General features: G+C 41.0%; 1 protein-coding gene across 1 annotated transcript in view; it reads right to left on the bottom strand.

The window, feature by feature from the left end:
* LOC101847836 overlaps positions 1–16,008 on the bottom strand; it is a 50,631-nt gene that overhangs the window by 16,309 nt on the left and 18,314 nt on the right. The window contains exons 7-10 of the mRNA XM_005106520.3: positions 15,628–15,803; positions 10,394–10,544; positions 7,461–7,599; positions 2,220–2,398 (exon numbers count right to left, since the gene is read on the bottom strand). Of these exons, the coding sequence (XP_005106577.1) occupies positions 2,220–2,398; positions 7,461–7,599; positions 10,394–10,544; positions 15,628–15,803 (645 nt within the window). The remainder of the gene's footprint in view (positions 1–2,219; positions 2,399–7,460; positions 7,600–10,393; positions 10,545–15,627; positions 15,804–16,008) is intronic.

Here is a 16,008-nt window from a genome sequence, read left to right as displayed (position 1 = left end):
CTCTCTCTCTCTCTCTCTCTCTCTCTCTCTCTCTCTCTCTCTCTCTCTCTCTCTCTCCTCGCATTCTCTCCTTCCCTCTGTGTCTCTTTTGGCTCGTTCCTGCCAGAGGTGGTGGGCGGAACTAATGATTGTGTACTCAGGGGTCCACAACAGTGCTGGAACGGTAGGAAATCAGACCTGAGCCTGTGGGTGGTTGGCGGGTGTTTTGATGTAAAAGGTTATGTCAGTTTGGTAATGTTTGAGCGCTTAATCAGCTGCTTACACTATTATGCTTCCTGGGAAGCTCTGAATGTTTCTGAGTGTTCTATGGTCTGCTGGGGTAATAATACAGCGCAAAGCGCATAGAGCTTGCTTTCGGGCGGGGACATGCGCTATACAAATTTTATTTATCTATTGTAGTGTAAATCGCATAGAGCTTGCTGTAGAGCGGGGTTATGCTCCTTCTTTCCTATCAAACATCTATCGTCTTTATATCTGCCTGCAATTGAAAATGTTGAAATAGTATAGGTTTAGCGCCCCTATCAACACTATTCGGTTATTTACGAGGCGGGACCTCCATCCCCAAAAGGACTGAGCCAATTAGGAAATTTGTGTAAAGTGCCTTTCCCAGGAACACAACGTCGGACCGAGGTGAGGCTCGAACCTCGAACCCGCAATCTAACGATTATGAGGTCCGGTACGTAGCCTAACCACTAGGCCACCGACGCCACATATCTCTGTGCATTATTCATTTCTAAATGTTACTCTCTAGTCCCACATTTAATCTTCGGCAGTTATAATAAATGACCTGTTTGTATTGCAAGTGCCGTAAGACTCATTCAAAAAAGTGTATTAACAAAATAAAAAGACTCTTTAAAATACTACCAAAAAAAACAAAAAAAACAAGCAACCCTCCCCCCCTGTTTCAGTAACCCCCCCCCCCCCCCAAAAAAAAAAAAACACACAAAAAAAAAACAACAACAACAACAACAACAAAACCCAAGAAAGAGACCAACTGAGCCTTGTCTGTCAAGAGAAAATTTGCAAGCTTGCAAACCACTCACCCACACAATACAATAAAATTCCACACCGCTGATCTCATGCACTCGCTTTGTGAGTAGTACAAATCAACCGATAGTTCGTTCTGTCAAGCCTGTTGATCTTTGCAATAAAAACACTTAGCTGTGAGTACAAATCAACCGATAATGCGGCCAATTAAGGCCGTCGACCTTTGCAGTGACAATACGTGGCTGTGAGCAGGGAGCAGACTCATCACATTCCTGCGATCCATCGATTACTCTCTGCACACACCAGAAATTATTATTTTCTTAAAACAAACGCTGTGTGTGAATAGGAAATCGAATTCTGTATCTCTGGCTGCGTCTCTTCCTCTGACGTTATTATAATACATTTTGCGTCTTGAGTTTCTTCTTTTTTTTTTTTTTTTTCTTTTTTCTTTTCTTTTTTGTTTGTTTTGTTGGTGTTTCTTTTTTCGTGATATTGGCGCACTTTAGAACACAGAAGTGGGGCTAGAACGAAAGGTTTTAATGTCTTTGCATTTGTTTGCTTTTTTTTTTTGGGGGGGGGGGGGGTAAGTTTTGTTACGCATAAGCTCATATGAGCGCGCGGGACACATTAAACATTTTCAGTTGTTAGGAAATTTTTAATTTTGCTTGGTGGGTGGCCGCGGCCTTCTCATATCGATTTGTTGGACCATCAAGCAATCTTTAACGTGCGCAACTTAAACTCGGGACCTCCGAGATTTTTCGCCCTTGTCCGAGAAGGCTAAACGTGGATCTTACCTACTATAAGATCAGGGGTGGGGCTGAAAGACAGCAGTAAGAAGGAGCCAAGGAGTAGCAGTAGAAAGGCTGCAGAGAGAGTCAGGAGCCCAGAGGAGGGGGCAAAGGAAGTGATGGTGAGGGGGCAGAAATTGGAGACGAAAGCAGACGATAGAACATTGTTAGAGAGCAGGATAGGAGGAGAAGGAGACAATTTTAGAGAACAAAAATCTTCCGTCGCTACTCGGATCAGAACCCGGGACCTTTGAATAAGAGGCAAACACCTTAACCTCTAGGCCACGAGAGCCCCCAAATAGGCCTCCTGTTCCACAATTTTACAAAGGGTACACTCAAGCAACAAATCTATGCTTTTCCTTTACTGATATTAAAAATAAACGCAAAATATACAAATTTGCAAAACATCCCACCCTACATGAGAACTTCAGACTTTTCACATACCATAACAGCCCCAGCTTTGAGGTCCACAACCACACCAGGAAGCTGTAAGCTGTATCTCTGACTGTCATATGGCAAGGTCAACTGGGTGACATTGTTCGAGGAACCCATATTCCAGATTTTAAAAGACAAAGTCCCCGGGTTTCCTTTGACACCCCGCGTGCCACGGCTTGATGAAGTGCCTGAAAAAACAAACAAAACAGAAGCAAAAACAATCAGAGTGTCACTTAAAAAAAGATGAAACAGGATCCCTGTTGTCAGCATACTTAACCCTATCCGTACGTTGTGTCTTACTTTCGCATCCATATGATGTGGGAAACTATGCGCCACAACATTCCAAAGAGGATTTTACTCGTTAATCCGATCTGTACGCTTTGCATAGCAGTCTGTCAAAATAATTTTTTTGAGAAATACTGAAAGTTTCAAAGAGATCTTCGCACTAGAAGTATTCTAAAATCTGAAGAATACAACCCTAGGGGTACAAAATGACCCCAGGGCATGCGGATAGGGTTAAACCACATTAATTTCTCTTCTGCCAAATGAGCAGAAACTTCTTGAATGATCTGAGCAAAGCTTTCCAAAAATCTGGCTACAAAACTTTCATATCCCAAATCTTTGGTGCAAAATATCTCAACCTGCTTAATTGACGAACTTCAAAAAAAGTTTATTTATTGCTCTAGAGGGCTTCCATATCTAGAAACCCTGTGAAAGAGTACTTCAGAAGGTCAGCATTATTTTCCACGGATGTATCGTTTCTAGATGGTGTAACGACGCCGTGATTGTACCATGGCACATAATTACGTTTCATATTCATTTTACCCACTATAAACTCAAGCCCCCTAAACTCCAAATGGGAAAGCTCAGTGGCTTCTGGGTCAGTTAACCTTCTAGGGACAAAGCAGACACACATATCTGATCAGCAGACCAAAGGCAAAGTTACAGCATATTTACAACCATCATACACAAAACAAGAAACACGATTTTCCATATTTCAAAGTAAACATGTTGTTGTCTGCCTTTTTAAGTTTCCAATAAAGAAAAGAGAATTTAAAAATCTCAATGAATATAGAGAACTTCTGCTTTTATTTATTAACTCATTGCAGACAGCCTATGAGAATACTTGTATCCAGGCAGTCACATGACCATGAGAAAATCCGAATCCCTTTGAGTCTCTATAATACTAGCTCTAGTCTATTATTTCCAAGTTTTTGAAAACTGTACGTGCATTTCCATATTGTCCGGTAATTTTGTAGCTGTTAGGAGGAAAAGTTATTGCAGATTTAGTATGGGTACCTAAATTTATGGGGGTGGCTGGAGGCAGCCCACGTGAATGTGTCTGCTCAGGGAGGTAACTCGCGTGGAAATGGGTGAAGTGCCCCAAAACATCATGGGTCTTCAAGTGTCGTCAAGTGACCAGAACAAGAGTCCTCAATAAGTTCAAAAGCTTGAAATGAAGGAGAAGCTTGTGCTTCTCTCAAGCAGAATGTGTTCAACTCATGAGCTTCCAAAGATGATGTTCTGATCCGCTGTTCAAATTATTGCAATGACACTTGTCTCAGACTGAAAATTGTAGTTATGAAGGGGAAAAGAAATAAGGCACCAGAAGCAGAAAATGAAATTAAATGCACATACATACTGCCAGACCAAGGATGAGGTAAAAACAACTGCTTTGCACTGTTGTTCACATTGCAAAGCCATTATCATGATACAATGTCTTTCTCTTCAATGCCTTTTCCTTATATATAATTCATCTATCCAAATACACTTGTCAATTTTTCAGCATATGGGGTAATTGGTATAAGATTTTAAAGCCTGTTTATTTGCTTTGCTTTCAGTGAAATTAATGCCCATCTATCCTGAATAGAAGTTGAGATATTTGCGATTGAAGGAAGTGAGGTCGCCTGGTTTTCAGTGGTGAAATTAGCGAGAAAATGGCCACCAAGATTTGGTAAGTCCAATAGCTAAAGATAGTGCTTTCCACCAGCTGAAGCTGAAAAGTAAGGAAAATTCAGCCGGGAATCTGAGGGCCAAATAGGCAGCAGGGTCCAGGGACAGCGTACCGGTGGGGGGTTCAGGGGGCGAAGCCACCGAGGAAATTGAAATCTAGTGCTTTTAGAGGGTAAAAAATGGCGTTTGGGAGCCTGTTTGAAGAGATTGCCAACAACCCATAACATTTATTAGTTCGTCAACATTTTGTCTAGTTTGATTTTTTCACCTACATATCAGATCTTTCCATTGCTGGCAATGTTTAAAAGCAGGTTCCCCTTCCATTTCTACTATAATTCAATTAATTTGTCATCGCATGATTGATAGAAGGCAAACCTGGGAATAATGAATAGATAGCACCTTCACAATACAGTTACCCAGTGAATACCCTAATTTTCCACAATTTTCACTTCTGAATGTTGCGTGTCTCAACCTCCGAACACCACTTCGAATTATTCTTGATTTTAGTAGTTATAGCATAATTTATTTCATCGAGGCCCTTATTGCGTTCCCGTGCCGTAGAATCTTCGCATTGATAATTTCTCTAGATCTAGACAATAAATTTGCAAAACAAATTTCTTTCTGACAGTTATTTTCTGTATAAGATCACAAGTCAATTTACTTGATCAATGTGCATATTTTCCAGCCGTGGCAACAGTCCGAAGATAGACAGACGGAATGAGTGAATAATAGAAGAGAAGAAATTGGCATAAAAAGTTTGCCAGATTTCGATCAATCAACAGGTAAAAATGTACTGCCGACCAACCCACAATGAACGCATGGGGCATAGCGGTATAATGGCAGATTGCAGGAAATGCGCAATCTAGCAGGTCTCTATAACATTAACTTATTGGCAAGAGAATTACCGTAAATACCCGTAGCTTATACAAGACGATACGAAGGCGAGTACGGATCTTTTGCAAAGGGATTTCAGTAGATATCTAGTCCTACACTGTCGCAGTTTTTTTTACGAAGGGAGTTGATAATGATGGAGGAACAAGTACGGAACTGTTCCATAAAAATACGGAAGAGTGGAAGCACTGTTAAAAGAGTCCCTGAAAACTGAAAAATGTCATATTTTGTGCCCTTAACCAATATTTTTTCAGTAAAACATGGAAATATGTTTTAGTGTGGACATAAAAGGGGTTGAGCTAAAAAAACGAAATTTTGACAAACATTGCCTACCTGGTGGAAAAACGCCAGTTTGCCTGATATCGTTATTTTGACGAGCCTGATTTCCCCCCCGATGCTTCACAAATATACTTTTGTCATTTTCTGACACTCAAGTAAGTTCGAAGCGACAGGCTGCTGGTAACTTAGCAGTACAAAATTGATTTCTTTGAAAAAATTGTTGTTCCTTAGAATGTTTATATTTTCTGACATTACTCAAAGGTACCAAAAGAACTGCAGTTCTAAAAATATATGAATTTATTATAATAATAATAATAATAATAATAATAATAATAATAATTGCATTTATATAGCGCATATCCATGCTCAAGAGCATGCTCTTTCGCTTTACAACTATTATTACCCCAGCAGACCCTCTGAGAACACTCAGAAACATTCCCGGCTTCCGCGGAAGCATACAGTGCAAGCTGCGGATTTCACGCGTTCAAACACTATTAAACTGACAAGATTGTTCACAGTCTATAGCCAGGTACCCATTTCCACCTGGGTGAAGTGAGGAAAATTTGTGCAAAGTGCCTTTCCCAAGGACACAACATCGAGCCCCTGACGGGATTTGAACCCAGACCTTACGGTTGCGAGTCCAAGAGCCTAACTACTAGGCCACCGACGTATATAAGGTACTAATCATTATTTTAAATTTCAAAAACTACATGGTTTCAAAGATTCTAAAACACCAGTGTTTGCTGATATATTGGTGACTGCCTTGGATTATTATGGAACACATTTTTTAAAGGACTTTGCCCATACCAAAATGCAGTACTCAAAATATGAATAAATATTACAAACAGTTTAAAAAACTAAACTAAGACAGAAAAGTAAACTGTCCTGTATTTATATATTGTTTCCTATGTACATTCAGAGCATCTCTATTCATAGTTTTGGTTAATACTTTAACTATATAGCACATAAGTAAGTTTTATAAAGTCTTAATAAATTAGCTTTAGAAGTAAAATGGAAAAAAGAGAAAAAATATGCATGCCATGATTTTGTTCTAAATAACTTCAAACTGAAAATAAATGTCTATTGAAAAAAACCTGGACAAAACCCCTTCCTCTCAATCCAAAAGAGTCTGGATTAACATTTCACCAACTATTCTGAAACAAAAATGTCTGATGAACCAACCACTCTTTGAAAAAAATATGTACTGTCAGGCCCAAGCAAAAGCAAAAACCTGAGGGAAAAAAAAAAGAGCAGCAAAACTTGATGCTCACAGTGTTCAATAAATCTACAGTTTACATTCAACACATGTGAGACTATACTTCTTAGAACTAGAGCAAAGTATTTACAAAACTTTTGTAACTACTTTTTTTTTTCTTTCTGCTAAGTATTTTACTGCGCTCGCAACTGCAAGAGGTCATATGAGCACGCGGGACACACCTAACATTTTCCATTGGTAAACATTTTCAGTTGGTAGGGAATTTTCAATTTTGCCTGGGTGGCGGCCGAAGCCTGTTCTTATCGATTTTAGACCACCAAGGGATCTTTAACAAGTGCAACTTGCACACGGGACCTCCGAGATTTTTCACCCTTGTCCGAGAAGGCTAGGTGCAGATCTTTCCAACCAGGAGATCAGGGGGTGTGGCTGAAAGACAGCAGTAAGAAGGAACCAAGGAGTAGCAGTAGAAAGGCTGCAGAAAGAGGAGTCAGGAGCCCAGAGGGGGGAGCAACGGAGGTGAGGGGGTGGGGGAAGAAAGTGGAGATGAAAGCAGATGACAGAACATTGCTAGAGAGAAGGAAAGGTGGTGAAAGCAGACAATTTTAGAGAATTTCTACTTGAATTCGAACTTGGGACCTTTGAATGAGAGGCGAATACCTTAGCCTCTAGGCCACGAGAGCCCCCTTTGTCACTACAATACACTACATGAAGACAAAACTGAAATTACTAAGAGAAAAGTAAACAACAACAAAGGAAGACAGAGGGACGGTAAAGAACAGAAAAAGGCAGTGGACAGAAGGGGAATGAACGAGGTCGATGCAAGCAGCACTTTCCAACATGAATCCATTGCAACTACACACTACACCCATCTACATAAGTGTCCTACACAAAAATACAAAAAAATTTCATACCTGGTATCCCAGCAACGCCTTTTTTATACCCAGTCCAGCGGCCTGTGACCACCGCCCAGTCACCCTTATGATTCTTGATGAGGATAGCTCGTTCCAGTGCCTTTGGGTTCAAGGACGGGCTATTCGAGCGGTTCACCAACTGATAAAAAATAAACATTATTTATCTAGTGAGTATGTGCAAACAACATAATGGTCATTTGCATAGAAATTCTTAAGAAATAAGAATACTGTAAAGTCTGCTTTGGTAACCACCTTTAAGAATTATCATAAAACATGCTGCAACTACCACTTATCACAGACAACTATTTACATTGAAAACCATATATAACAGGCCCGGTAATAACAGGGATCCGGTAATAACATGGATTTTTTAAATCCTCGTTTTTTCCTACTCTTTGTCTCTGTTAAAAGTTATCGGCAGTAACAGGACCTCATCGCAGCCCAACCGGTTATAGCAGGGACAAAGGCTCGTTAAAATGTGTAAAAAGTAAGAGAGAGAGAGATAGAGAGTAACGCAGTGATGGAGCAAGCCCACGCAAGCCTTGCCACTGCAAGCACACGTAGCGTGTGAAGCGAGAGAGGGCTGCTGTGTGCTGCAGACCTCGATCTAGCCCGAAACCTAGCAACACACACGCGTAATGTGTCACCAACAATGTCAAGCACATGAGAAAATGCCTTTCAATTGACAAAAAATACGAAATAATCCAGGCTGTTGACAAAAAGCAAGCTCCACTGGCAGAGATTTGTCATCAGTTTGACATTCCACAAGGGTTGATTCACACCATTATCAACGATAGAGAGAAGATAGTGGCAGCATACTCCAATGGAAAGTTTGCTCTGGATCGAAAGAAGATGAGACTACTCGATGCAGATGCTGTGGACCAAGCTCTTCTGATGTGAGGCAATGGAGAAAGTTGGTGCCAAAACCCCTGTTCGTGGGTACTTGTGGCAAAGGAAACTACCCATGAATAAGTACCGCTGGATTAGTCCACAAATGCTCACTTTCCTTGCATTTCTGGTTTAACAGGGATCGGATATAACAGGACATTTTCTCTACTCCCACCATCCCTGTTATATCAGGTTTCCACTGTACTTTTCTTATTCATTCTATCTCTATGATGCCATCATGTCTGTAACACAACTATCTTAACTTCAAATCATGCCCCCCCCCCCCCCCCTCCAGCTGGAGAAGTAAACTAATACATAGCACAAGGACCATATCAGTGACATTTGCGTGACAGTAATCTGTGGACAGCCACAGGTTCAGCCCATAATGCTGACAGATGTGTTTCTCTTACACAAAATCCATCCAAAATAAACTACAACACCTTCCAAAACATTAAAACCAGCCACAACCAACAATGCCTAAACTTTATACCAACTTGAAGAATTTGTTCGCCATCTTGGATCCCAACAGGATTTTTTATTTAATTAAAACCAAATGTCTTAGTTCAAAGATTAAACAGTGTTATTTTAAATAATAAATTGCCTTTTTTAAAACCAAATTTTACCTTGTATACTATATTTATAGATGCTTCAGCCATTTCAACTCGCAAATTAAAACCAAGCTGCGCTTTGAACTAACTTGTAAATAACCAGCTTCTGTCTTGCACACTCATATGAGCAAAGAAGTCTGCCCACTGGAAGATATAAAGCGGGGTGAAGAATGGATAAAGATGAATGAAAGATAGCAGGGAGATTTTGGGAAGGTAGTGATTACGCTGAACAGCTGAACAGAGAATGTAGAGAGTGGCTGCTGGGGGCGACAGCTGCTGAGATACGAAAACTGATTGAAGGCAACTCACGGCATGGAGATGTGGTTGTATACACGGATGGATCTGTTAAACAAGGAGAAAAATCTGGATGGGGCTTCTCAGCAAGAGCGAGTGGCAGATTGGTGCAGGAACAGCAGAGAGCATACGATATGACAATATCTAGCATGAGAATGGAGATAGAGGCAATCACTCAGGCTCTCAAATGGGTCACAACAACTCGACAAGCACATGTGATCTTTGTCACAGACTCTCAGAGCACTCAGAGGAAGATTGAAAGTGGGAACCTTAGAGCTGAATGGACAGAGCTCCTGATGAAGATGACACTGAAAAAGATCACGTGGATCTTCACCCCGGGCCATGCGGAAGTCAACGGCAATGAGTGGGCTGACGAGGTCGCTGGGAAAGCAAAAACCTGAAGGGAAGCTGTGCCCTGACAAGCCTGAAATCGTGCGTTCAGTCAGGGATAGAAAGAGAACAAGAACAAGAACAGTCGGAAGACCATCATCTTGAGCGACTTCGTGAGCTTGGAATTGGATGGGGCGCCTGCAGAAGTTCAAGACTTAGTGGAAGGAGCAGAAGGCTATGGAATCAAACATTGCTTGGAACCGTCAGAATCTACACACTTCGAGATGTGCTTCTTCAGGGGACGGAGCCCTTATGGGGATGCCCCTTGTGCAGTGATGTCGGTCCTTCACACAAGTAACAAGAATGACCTAAAGCAGTTGTGAGCTCCGTAAGACTTTTTAACAAACTTATCTGATAGAAGTGTTTGTGTTGTTGCTCTTGGCATTCCCATATCTGAAGCTGATGACATAATGACCATTAAACTCAGTAATTAATTGGAATTTGCCCAACAGGTACAGGCCATAATTAACTACAACAGACCTACATACCACGACTGTCTAATATGATCACCATTCAAAGGAATGAAGTACAGATGCGATAATTAAGTCATACTACTGTTCGTTCAGGTACAAAATTCAAGCCTCATTTAACTTAAAAGAGGTGTTGTAAGAAATGGCACCTTAACATTTACGATAATGTATCTGGCTAGTATCCTAAAAAAATTATTATAGAAAGCATCACATACAGCCAAAAATAATTTTTTTAAACTATGCTTTTTTTTACATTTTTCCAAAAGAACTACTGACAACTAACCTGAGGGGGCAAAGGCAGAGTATCAGTGCTGATCAGATGAGCAACCGCCACCATGCGGTCCTTGTAAAAGACATGGATGGCCGACTGTAGCAGAGGAATAGAGTGGATGACACGGCAAGTGAAAACCACACCCCCACGGTGGTTAAGAAGTCTGTTGAGCATGAGGAAGAAGGACAACGTACATTATTTTAAAAGAGGGTTTCTTTACAATCACAACATGACAGTTTGGCATATAACTGTGATCCATTATCCTTACAATGATTACTATTATGATTTTTATTGCTATTATTATCATATTATTATCATCATTACTATTATTATGCAATTGTACTTTTTTCAAAACTGAAAAAAGAGGAAACACAAACTACATATACAGTCGAACCTGTGTAAGACGGCCACCCATTGTCAAGGAGAAAAGTGGCCATATAAGGCAGGTGGCCGTCTTAGGCAGGACTGATCAAGATGAAGAAAACAAACCACTCCTTTCTGAGGTCGCAACTGAAGGCAGCCGCATTGTTGTTGTTGTTATTGCAGTTGTCGTTTTCATTGGGTTTTTTTTTCCTTTTTTTTCTTTTGTTACTGCTTTTGTGCAAGGGTGACAATAAAACGAAATGTGTGAGGCAAGGAGGACAGAGTGCCATGGTAAAACAAACACATGGGTCGCCACCACTAGGAGAACGAGCGACGCTTCTGTCACAAGTTCATGTTGATGTCCTTTGTTACTTTGTTACAGACTGGGTAAACAGTGACCACTCATCTCACTTACGATTTGAGTAAGAATTCAGGGCGGGGCTTATGGGTAATGAGGGATCACACGCTTACTTCACCAGCAGCTGAAAATTTGTTACCTATTGGTCAACAGTGGGAGGGGCCTACGCAACATAATCGGTTGGAGGGACTACCTTACAACAACGACAGGTGATTGGATTATGACCGCTCGCCCACAACGCCAGGGGCCAATGCTTGATTTATGACAAAACGTGATGGAGTCACTAAGGTGGCCGTCTAAGACAGGTGTTATTGTTTGGTGTGATAGGGGTTGTGTGTTAAAATAGAGAGGCCACAGCCGCGTTGGACAAGTGCCCGTTTTACACAGTTAACTATACAGAAAAAATGCAAGGGGGGGGAAATGGAAAGTGGCCGTTTGTACAGGTGGTCGTCTTATAGAGGTGGCCGTCAGGGCAGGTTCGACTGTATATTTAAAGGAGCATTTGCAGCAGCAAGTGTCAGCTGCTACAGAAGTCCTTACTCTACAAAACAAAGGGTGTATACTATTTATTTGATAGCTCTTGACAGAATCCGAAAGTGAAGATATGCATGCATAGAGATGCCCTTTTCCCCCTCCAACAATAGCTGAAAGTTTTGCCAGTACATGAAATATGGCTGAGTGCAGTTCTACTGGAGCTAATGCTAAAATGGCTGTAAGATTCAAACATGTAAAGCATCGTTGCGAAACCAGCCGCTCATCAAAGTACTGAAATCGAAGAAACATATTTTTCCGCCTGTTTGTCAATTTTGATCGAATTTTTGTTTTTTGGTTCAACACTTATTATGTTCAATTTAAAAAGCATTTCCCAATGGATTTCAAAGAAAACCGTTGATTAAAGGCACAAAAAATGCAAATTTTCAGTTCCCAAGGACTCTCTAGCTATGGAAGTCACCAAACTTTGGCGGCCATTTTCTTGTTAATTTAACCTTTCTGTCGCTGTCGGATTATGTGATTGTGCGACCACGTTTTTTTCACATAATTCTGCAACATTTGCATAAATATCGATTCCCCGCGTTTTTTCTCTATTTTTTGTATTTTTTTACAACACAATTTAACGATAACACATCACCATGTGACTAAAGGGAAGTAATCACAGTGATAAGCATGGGTGAAAGCACTGACAGGTACAAAAACCTGAAATCCAAATTAGTAAAATGCCTACGCCTGAAAATTAAATGCATTGACAAACGTCAGATAAACACACATTCCATCAAGATACATGTAGTACAGGTACTTTCATCAATGCATTCCTTTGAAAACAATCCATCCAACTGGGTTCTGGGTCTGCAAAAAAGCAATATGCTATTCCTGGATGTTAATTTTTTTCACAGATGTATTTTATCACAATCCCCACGGAGACATACATTTTTTTTTAAAGAGCTGTGTCACCGTCACAGTCCACATTACTACAACTGTGGATTCTTACTTAATAAGAGTTCAGCAATGGTGCACGGCACTTGTGCACACATTGTTTGGGGCTGTAGGTTGGGCTGTTGCAGTTGATGGTGAAATCGGCTGGACATAAAAATCTTTTCGTTATGTACGAATTTTGCGATGGACAAATTCTAGGCTGCATCAAGGAAGATAACCAAGTTGGACAATCAGGTCAAAATTTACATGAATTATGTCCCCTGATGCAAACCTGCGCGCGTGATGGATTTAATTTTTACATTTTGATGCTGTAGTTCTCAGTCTTAACTGAAATAATTTGGCTTGACATAGAAATAGCTATAGCCTACCCCTTTTGAAACCAACGAAACACTGCTTGTTCCACTGCCCTCTACCTTATCAGTTTATGTCTTTTCGTCCCCGTTTCAGCACTATAATTCTGTACAGTGTATTTTCCGATGGTTTTTTTTTTTCTTTGATTCGGAATCTTAAATGTGTTGCAGATTGTTTTTTTAAAAATATATATAAATCTATCGATTTTTCATCCACCTCTGCTAGGATCAGCCGTTTTGTCCTCAACCGAGAAGTCTTTGTACGCTGTTTTTTTTGCTCTGCTATGGTTCACTCTCTTCTACAACAACTTCACACCTAACTGTACCGATCATCGGCAAGCCGCTGAATAGTGCGTAATCTCTATTGAAGAGAAAGCGCTTACACACACGTGGCGGCAATAGGGCCCTACTGGCTACATACTACATGCCTTCACAAGCAAACTTTCCGCTCGCATGTCTAAACCAAATCTCTGCCACTCTATGAAATCTAAAAATCAGGATCTCAGGAGCAAAAAAATCGGGATCAACGACAAATCATCAAGTTCACTAGCCAGCTGAATAAAAAATTTCCCAGGGGTGTCCATAAATATATTATATTCCATGTAGATCTATAGGCCCTCTGCGCGCGCCGTGTGTGTGTTTTGTTATTATCATTTTTTTAAATCCTGAAGTATCACATCAAGGACTCCTTGTCCAAGTATCTACCCCCCCCCCTCTTTCCCCCGTAAGCCTCGAAAGACGCTGCTTCAACCAGCGTGCATGAACTTTACTTGACCCCGTCCCTGACATGCGCGAAACTCGCACGCCGAAGTCATGTCACATGATGAGAACGCACGTTTGAAAGTTTTACTCACGGGTCCTGATGATGGGCCTGACTAAACAGAACTTGGAGTTGGAGAATGCTTGTTTTGAAAGTAACAGCAGAACTATGAATAATATTGACCATTTGTGAGCCGCAATTGAAACAGTTATCATGCCATCATCGGGGAATTCTGAAATTACGGGTCCGGTGGCCTAATAATTAGACTACACCGTAACTAAAGTGAGCAAGCCAGATCTAGATCTAGGTCTACCGCTGAACACTCCTGTGTCGTATGAAACAATGAAACAAACACATCCTTGGCCTACACCCAGGCTACATTACTCATACTGCCCCTGGCTTGGGCCTAAAGAGAGATCATAGGCTTTCACTCCTACTGTGCCCTCCCCTCTCTCTCTCTCTCTCTCCCTCCCTCCCTCCCTCTTTCTCTCTCTCTCTCTCTCTCTCTCTCTCTCTCTCTCTCTCTCTCTCTCCCTCCCTCCCTCCCTCTTTCTCTCTCTCTCTCTCTCTCTCTCCCTCCCTCTTTCTCTCTCTCTCTCTCTCTCTCTCTCTCTCTCTCTCTCTCTCTCTCTCTCTCTCTCTCTCTCTCTCTCTCTCTCTCTCTCTCTCCGGCTTCATCGGTAAAACGAAATTTGCGGCCGTCTACAGGCCTGCATGTAATTAGATCTACCCTCGATGTCGCCCATTTTTTCCCTCGCTGTATAGGTACGAATTGTCAAGTCTTGTGTGTGTTTCAATACACAGAATAATATAGGCTCCACGTCAAAATTCGGGGGGTTGCTACATCTATTATTCTATGTGCATCTTATCTACATTTACTGAAAGAATGAATTTCCTTTAAAAAAAAATAAATCACAATAATATTTAAAGTGTGACCGCGACGTGCTTGTGCTTGTCCAAACGACCCACAGACATGAACCAAAGATGTCAAAACCAGCCACAATTTGCAAAATATGGCTAAACCTGGGCAAATCACAGAGCGATCTTGCCAGAGGAATAACATCGAGGTCGTTGGCCAAGTGCTTACTGCGACATAGATCAAATTGGGTTATTTCTGGGCTTGCGAAGTTCATTTTGGCCAGTATGGCAAGCTGAGACAGACCAGCAACGTAACCAAATGCAAAGAGCTAGAGACTGGATGGGGAGAATGACTACCACTTCCGAAATGTATGAAGTCGACAATTTGTCCCAAACTGGAAAAGTTGGAAAGCTTATTTTCAAAAGCCGGAATTCCGGCATATGCCGGAAAACTTTCACCCATGGTAATAAGTTTCATTTAAGTGACAAGTTGGTTATTTTCCTTGTTAGAAGATCTCAGCAGTTAGGGGGTTCAGGGTTAGGGATTTTGTTCCTTGAGCCTGTTCAATTTTTCAATCCATCAAAAGTTGTTCTCATGTCTGCCGATGTTTCATGTTTGACAGGTGTCCCTGGTTTTAGTGGCGTGCCAGCTGTATTTCTTTTTTTGTTTTTAAACATTTTTCTTTCCTCTATTCTATACAGCTGAAAGTTACACAGATTATATTTTTTGGTTTTTTTTCTGACTGATGGGTATTGTTTTCTTTCCAAATAAACAAAAAAATTACTGATACTGATATGTTCTGTTTTCAATTCTTCAGTACAAAAATCTTGAAAATTCTTGTAAAAAAAAGTGCAAAACATGTCGTGAATGGCTTTACGGTAACTTGCATAATTTTGTATTTTCTTGCATAATTTGGCCATTTAACTTTGCATAATTCTGTGGGGACAGGACCTTTGAAGCTAGGCGATCCCCACCTCCTTTTATCTCAAAATTTCTATTCAAGATAGATGGGTATTTTTTCATTATCAATAGACAAATGAACATCCTTTAAGATGATACCAATAACTCCATATGACCCCAAAATTGACGAGCGCCTGATTCCATCGTATCATGACTGACATGTACCTGTGAGAGGCAACTTCACATTTGTTGTCTACTGCGGGCGGAAGACGCATCAATGGCACGGGTCCCCACAGACTCTCCAGATGCTCTGGCATGATGCAGCTCTCATACTGGCCCGGCCGAAGGAACAAAAGGATTGGTCCTTTCTTCACAGGTCCCACTTGAACTTGAAAGTCCACCTATGACATAGAGCAATAGAGCAATCAATGAGTCTTGTACCGGAACAAGTAGGAGCTAAAGCCATGAACTAAAAGGCCAATTACTTATGTGATTAAGAGTGTGAGTGTGTGTGTGTGTGAGTGTGTGTGTGTGTGTGTGTGTGTGTGTGTGAGTGTGTGCATACATGTGCAAATGTGTGGTGAGTATGTGTTAGAACAGCTGGGG

This window comes from Aplysia californica, unplaced genomic scaffold (assembly GCF_000002075.1).
Source record: "Aplysia californica isolate F4 #8 unplaced genomic scaffold, AplCal3.0 scaffold00540, whole genome shotgun sequence".
NCBI classification, from domain to species: Eukaryota; Metazoa; Mollusca; class Gastropoda; order Aplysiida; family Aplysiidae; genus Aplysia; species Aplysia californica.
This window is presented reverse-complemented; position numbering and strand designations above follow the sequence as displayed.